At 43.4% G+C, this 6774-nt stretch overlaps 1 protein-coding gene across 1 annotated transcript in view; it reads right to left on the bottom strand.

Moving 5' to 3' along the window:
• LOC135055485 (phospholipid-transporting ATPase IC-like) overlaps positions 1 to 6774 on the bottom strand; it is a 119526-nt gene that overhangs the window by 63905 nt on the left and 48847 nt on the right. The window contains exons 3-4 of the mRNA XM_063959615.1: positions 2483 to 2580; positions 31 to 144 (exon numbers count right to left, since the gene is read on the bottom strand). Of these exons, the coding sequence (XP_063815685.1) occupies positions 31 to 144; positions 2483 to 2580 (212 nt within the window). The remainder of the gene's footprint in view (positions 1 to 30; positions 145 to 2482; positions 2581 to 6774) is intronic.

Genomic DNA, 6774 nt, shown 5'->3' with positions numbered 1-6774 from the left:
GATACCATCACCAGAAGGTCATGCCCTTACCTGAAGGATGAGGAGGACCAGGAAATAAGCGTTGGCGGCTCTTTTAAATTGTTCGAACAGGTTCAGCGGCAGGAAGGTGACCGGGTTATACTTGTACGTCTTGATGGCATTGCCCTGGTGAAAGAACAGGTTTGTATTGGAATTAGACAGCAGGTAGGTATGAAGAGAAACTTAGCTTATGTGACAGACTTAGGGGGTAGAAAAACTTCTGGGGGAAAAAGTTGAAGTGTTGCCTACAGCAACCAATCAGAGCTTAGCTATGACATATCTAGTGAAGTCTAGAACAGTGCTGGTCAACAAGGTAGCCCTAGGCCACATGCGGCCCTCCAAGCTCACACCTACATCTCCTGTGTTCCTTCCTGCTTCCAAATTTGATTGTTATAGGTAGTGACACTTGTGTAAAATTACCTAATGATAGACTATTACAGAAAAAGGAATCTTTCTGTGATAACATGTATTTTTCTCATTTATTACTGAGGTTAAGAATAAAATGTTGCCCTTTGAAAGGTGGCCCATGAGGTGTATAAAATTGCCCATCACAGGTCTAGAAAATGATCGCTGGAATCGGATTTGTACCTCCATGTTTTCCTGTTCAGACGTTTCAGTAAAGATAACCCTTACTTAGATTCAATTAGCCGCGTGCTGAACCGTGCGGCCTCTGTTCCCAGGTAAAGTGCCAGGGACTATTCAAGCAAAAACCACTGATCAACCCACAACATAACGAGGTAGCACCAAAGGTGCAAGAAAAACTCTGCATTAAGGGGGTCATTCCGGGTTGTTCGCTCGCAAGCTGTTTTTAGCAGCTTTGCACACGCTAAGCCGCCGCCTACTGGGAGTGAATCTTAGCTTATCAAAATTGCGAACGAAAGATTAGCAGAATTGCGAATAGACATTTCTTAGCAGTTTCTGAGTAGCTCCACACTTACTCGGCATCTGCGATCAGTTCAGTGCTTGTCGTTCCTGGTTTGACGTCACAAACACACCCAGCGTTCGCCCAGACACTCCTCCGTTTCTCCAGCCACTCCCGCGTTTTTCCCAGAAACGGTAGCGTTTATTCACACACACCCATAAAACGGCCAGTTTCCGCCCAGAAACACCCACTTCCTGTCAATCACATTACGATCACCAGAACGAAGAAAAAACCTCGTAATGCCGTGAGTAAAATTCCTAACTGCATAGCAAATTTACTTGTCGCAGTGCGGACATTGCGCATGCGCATTAGCGACTATTCGCTCCGTTGCGACAAAAAAATAACGAGCGAACAACTCGGAATGACCCCCTAAGTGCAGCCTCTGGGCTAGTTGCGGGTTGATCGTGGGCCACTAATGGAATAGCTCCGGGGGCAGAGGATGCGCAGTACAACCTGCAGCTAGTTGAATCTCTTCTTCAGACTAAATCAGAGGTTCTCAAACGCGGTCCTCAAAGCACCCCAATGGTCCAGGGTTTTATTTTATCCATGTTTGGCAACAGGTGACTTAATTGGCACCTCAGTCAATTTGATTTAACCATCGGTGCCGAGCCATGGACATACCTAAAGCCTGGACCGTTGGGGTGTCTTGAGAATCGCGTTTGAGAACCTCTGGACTAAACACTCGGAAGTGCTCCTATTTTATTAATTCTATAAAGTCGGAAACCATACTTTGCAAGACCAAGGCATGCTAAATCATAACAAAAGAATCTCTATAAAACACGCACATTTTTATAGGTGTGAAAACCTTCTAAATTGACAAGTTTCCAGGGTTCATATGTTAAGGTCTAAGGCCCAAATATATTAAGCATTAAAAAGTAATAAAGTGGAGAGAGATAAAGTACCAACCAACCATCTCCTAACTGTCATTTTTCAAACACATCCTGTAACATGGCAGTGAGGAAGCTGGCTGGTACTTTGAATAAAGTGATCAATCATTGTACAATCAACACGCGACTTGGTTAATTAAGTTATAGTGGAAACCAGTGTCACACAATTACTTGCATTTCACTCTATACTGTGTACAAGGTCTAAAAAAAATAATAAAAAAAAGTTTATTAAAAAATTTAAAAAGAATAGAAAAAAAGTCAAACATATTTTACAGTTAGGGGCCTATTTACCAACACATACGATTTGTATTTGTGAAGCACAGGTAATGTAGGAGATATCCACAATATCACCTGCATATGAAAAACCAATGATAAATGCTGCAGTGTAAAAAAATATATACGCAGGCTGTGTCACGATGGATGGCATTAATACCGCAAAAATTATAAGAAAAAGCTAAGTTCTTAGTATATTTTTTTTTAAGCAGCTAGTTTGTGACAAGGTGTGGACTTGTATAGAACCCCGCAACACAGAAATGAACAACAAATAGGACCTTAATATTGAGGCACTAAAAAATAAAAAAAATCCAGTGTCCCCTAGTGGATGAAAGAGGAAAAAAAAAAGTTACAATGTAGTCATAGAATTATAAATACATACCGAGTATTTGTTTTTCTTTAAACAAAGAAATGACTTTTTCTGGAATTCGGGTTGGTCGTAGAAGTTTCGGTCATTGGCTTTTACTTGCCAGTTACACTCTAAAATGAGAAGACAGGAATCCTAAATTCAACCAATGTCAAAAGAAAGTCAGTAGAATCTTCACGCCTTCACTATATAAACTGGAGTTAATGATAAACAGTGTTACAAACAGTCAGGCATTTATTTTCTCTTCATCCCTGTGGGTTTGAGGTCTCTGATGTGCAATATACATCCACTTAGTGTTTTATGCACTAAGTGTTAAGGCTTAGTACTTTCATTCTGTAAGATGGACTTAAAATGGGAAAATTCACTGAAGAACAAGATTTGTCCCACTAATCACATCACCATGCCCTAAATACGGGTTAGCAGACTGAACCATACACAGATTGGGATGGTATTGGGATCCCGGCGCTTCAGCAGCATCCAGAAGCACAGAACCCCGACACCTGCTAGGTAAGTATAATAACCCCCCCCTCTCCCACCGTAACCTGTAGCCTAACCCTTACCCACCCCGCTAAATGCATAACCCTAACCCTCCCCTTCATACTTACCATCAGGATGCTGACAGTCGGGATTCCGGAGTCAGCTTTGCGATCTATGTCGGAATCCCAGTATCGGGATTCCAGCAACGGTATTCCAACCGGATCCAAACATGATAATAAAACAGGGATCACCATATGACTGCATCCAATCATTAAAATTATAAATTCAGTCGATTAAGCAAGAGTCCGCTTGGTCATTTATAAAACAAGATAAATGATGTGATGACGTCAAGGGACCATGAAAATTGTCTAAGGGGGAGATATATCAAGCCTTGGCAAGAGAAAGTGGAGACAAATAAAATACCAGTCAAGTCAGATTCTGGCAATTTACAGGCTGTGCTAGAAAAAAAATGGCAGAAGCCGATTGATTGGTACTGTATCTCTCTCCACTTTATCTCTTCCAAAGCTTGATATATCTTCCCCAAAGTCTGTGTCAGCTTCAATTCTGATGCAACTTATATTTGACAATGACCCAAGAAGGACACACTGCTGCTCAGCGAGGTTCCTTATCCTGCTGAGGTGCTGGCACAGTACTGAGGAAGCGAGACAGCCAGAATGGGAGCTCAAGCCGTGCAGAACGTTTACAGAGTCAGGGCAGAAGCCGGCTTCTCGGACAGGAGTACAATAACTCTCCAGGTTAGCAGCTACTCCTAGGAAGAGAGAGATACAGATGTGTCTCCTACCTCTACTAAGGACCCTCTGCGGCCCTCCAGCTGTTGTGAAACTACATATCACAGCATGCCCCGACAGAGTTTTGCTGTCAGAGAATGCTAAAGCTGTGTCAGGGCATGCTGGGATGTGTAGTTTCTCAACAGCTGGAGGGCTGAAGTTTGGACATGCCTGGCTTAAGGCCCGTACACACTGGTCGATGTATCGGCCGATACATCGACCAGTGTGTACGGGCCTTAAGCCAGGCATGTCCAAACTTCAGCCCTCCAGCTGTTGAGAAACTACACATCCCAGCATGCCCTGACACAGCTTTAGCATTCTCTGACAGCAAAACTCTGTCGGGGCATGCTGTGATATGTAGTTTCACAACAGCTGGAGGGCCGCAGAGGGTCCTTAGTAGAGGTAGGAGACACATCTATATCTCTCTCTCTTCCTAGGAGTAGCTGCTAACCTGGAGAGTTATTGTACTCCTGTCCGAGAAGCCGGCTTCTGCCCTGACTCTGTAAACGTTCTGCACGGCTTGAGCTCCCATTCTGGCTGTCTCGCTTCCTCAGTACTGTGCCAGCACCTCAGCAGGATAAGGAACCTCGCTGAGCAGCAGTGTGTCCTTCTTGGGTCATTGTCAAATATAAGTTGCATCAGAATTGAAGCTGACACAGACTTTGGGGAAGATATATCAAGCTTAGGAAGAGATAAAGTGGAGAGAGATACAGTACCAATCAATCGGCTTCTGACATTTTTTTTCTAGCACAGCCTGTAAATTGCCAGAATCTGACTTGACTGGTATTTTATTTGTCTCCACTTTCTCTTGCCAAGGCTTGATATATCTCCCCCTTAGACAATTTTCATGGTCCCTTGACGTCATCACATCATTTATCTTGTTTTATAAATGACCAAGCGGACTCTTGCTTAATCGACTGAATTTATAATTTTAATGACTGGATGCAGTCCTCCAGGTAGCAGTCATATAGTGATCCCTGTTTTATTATCATGTTTGGATCCGGTTGGAATACCGTTGCTGGAATCCCGATACTGGGATTCCGACATAGATCGCAAAGCTGACTCCGGAATCCCGACTGTCAGCATCCTGATGGGAAATACATCGCGGGACCGTCGGCCAGTGTGTACGGGCGATACGTCTGTGAACTCCGTCGTTCACAGACGTATCGCGTCGGCCGCGCAGCACAGCCGACAGCCAATATATCTAACGATATATTGGCGTGTCGCAGTGTGTGTACGGGGCGGTCGTCCGACCGCCCGTACACATGATGCGGCGGCCGGCGGTGATTGACAGGTGAACTGGGCGGGCGCGCGCGCCCGCCCAGTTCATGACGCCAGTCCCCCGACAGATCGGGCTGTGTGTATGCACAGCACACTGCCCGATCCGTACATAGATATATCTGCAGATCAATTGATCTGCAGATATATCTAATAGTGTGTACCCACCTTTAGACCAATAGATCTGTTCCCACATTACGCATAATCAACAGGACAGAAAGAACACACAGCAGTCTCCCAAGTAATCACACCAGACAATGAATTACGGACACACCCTGCAGCTGAAAAACAAAGATTTAACCATTTTCTTGCAGGTAACCACACACCCTGACGGAAATACAGACTTACTAAATGCAGACACACTAGCACTACATCAGTGTCTGTTAGTGAGCATGCAAGGCTAATGGCACACTACAACTACTCTTCTTCTGTAAGGAATTCAACTTATTTTCTATGTTGTGAAAAAAAAAAAAAAAAAAGCCCTTACTGTACTCCGTGCAAAGCAAACTAATTATTTAATGATCATTCATCATTTCATAACAATTACGTGGTCATTAAATTTCACCTAGGTTTGTAAAACATCATATAATAGATTGATAAATGAAACTACAGAAGGGAGAACAAGAGGCTATCATTGTGACCCAGCCTGGCTACCGTTTAAGCAATGGGGGGGCCTAATTCTGAGTTGATCGCAGCAGCAAATTTGTTAGCAGTTGGGCAAAACCATGTGCACTGCAGGGGGGGACAGATATAACATGTGCAGAGAGAGTTAGATTTGGGTGGGGTGTATTCAAACTGAAATCTAAATTGCAGTGTAAAAATAAAGCAGCCAGTATTTACCCCACACAGAAACGAAATAACCCACCCAAATGTAACTCTCTCTGCACATGTTACATCTGCCCCACCTGCAGTGCACATGGTTTTGACAATCTGCTAACAAACTTGCTGCTGCGATCAACTCAGAATTACCCCCGGGATCCGGTCAAGATCCCGGTAGTCGGGATCCTGAACCCTAAGGAACATATGAGATCTGCAGTGCAATTCTTATGGAGGCATTAGATTGGTGTGCAGTCATGAGGTCCACGTTCATTATGCAAAGTGTTTTGATTTTGACATGGACAAAATGTCGACACGTGACATGTCGGCACCAGTGATAGGCTCACATGAAAAATACCATGTCGACAATTCAGTGACGACATGCCTGCCTACTCTGACTGTCAACCTAATATGCCAAATATGTAGACAGTAACCAGAGCACAGAGTTTTTCTAGCACAAGAAAACTTGTATTATCCATGCAAAAGCCGGTTTTCCCTAACCCATATATACTCATCGAAATACAGATAAGGCTCGTTTAAACATGTGTTAATTGGGGGGGGGGGAAATCAACGAATATGCAAGTGTCAGATTTTAAGGTAAAAGAGCCAAAAATATTACATACTTAGGGGAATATTCAGTTGCGAGCAATATTTTTTTCACGCAGCGCGGAGTTTTTCCAGTGGCCACAAGGAGTTTCCTATTTATTAGGCTGTGAGAAATGCCATTGCGCTAATTTCAATAGGAATTAATGTGGATTATTTCTCACAGCCTCAGCGTAGGTGCAAAGTCAGGGAAATTCCCTATTTTAAGTTAAAAATTTGGGGTTTTGCTTCAGGAACCCTTGGACACCCCCCTAATGACCAATTAGGCAATTGGTTGTTTCCAATTAGGGTAATTAGACATATTGGTATTAAAAAAAAAAGCCTCAAATTACCCCAAAATAAACT

This window comes from Pseudophryne corroboree, chromosome 1, assembly GCF_028390025.1.
Source record: "Pseudophryne corroboree isolate aPseCor3 chromosome 1, aPseCor3.hap2, whole genome shotgun sequence".
In the NCBI taxonomy this organism is placed as follows: domain Eukaryota; kingdom Metazoa; phylum Chordata; class Amphibia; order Anura; family Myobatrachidae; genus Pseudophryne; species Pseudophryne corroboree.
The sequence above is the reverse complement of the archived record's forward strand: the minus strand, read 5'-3'. Positions and strand labels throughout refer to the sequence as shown.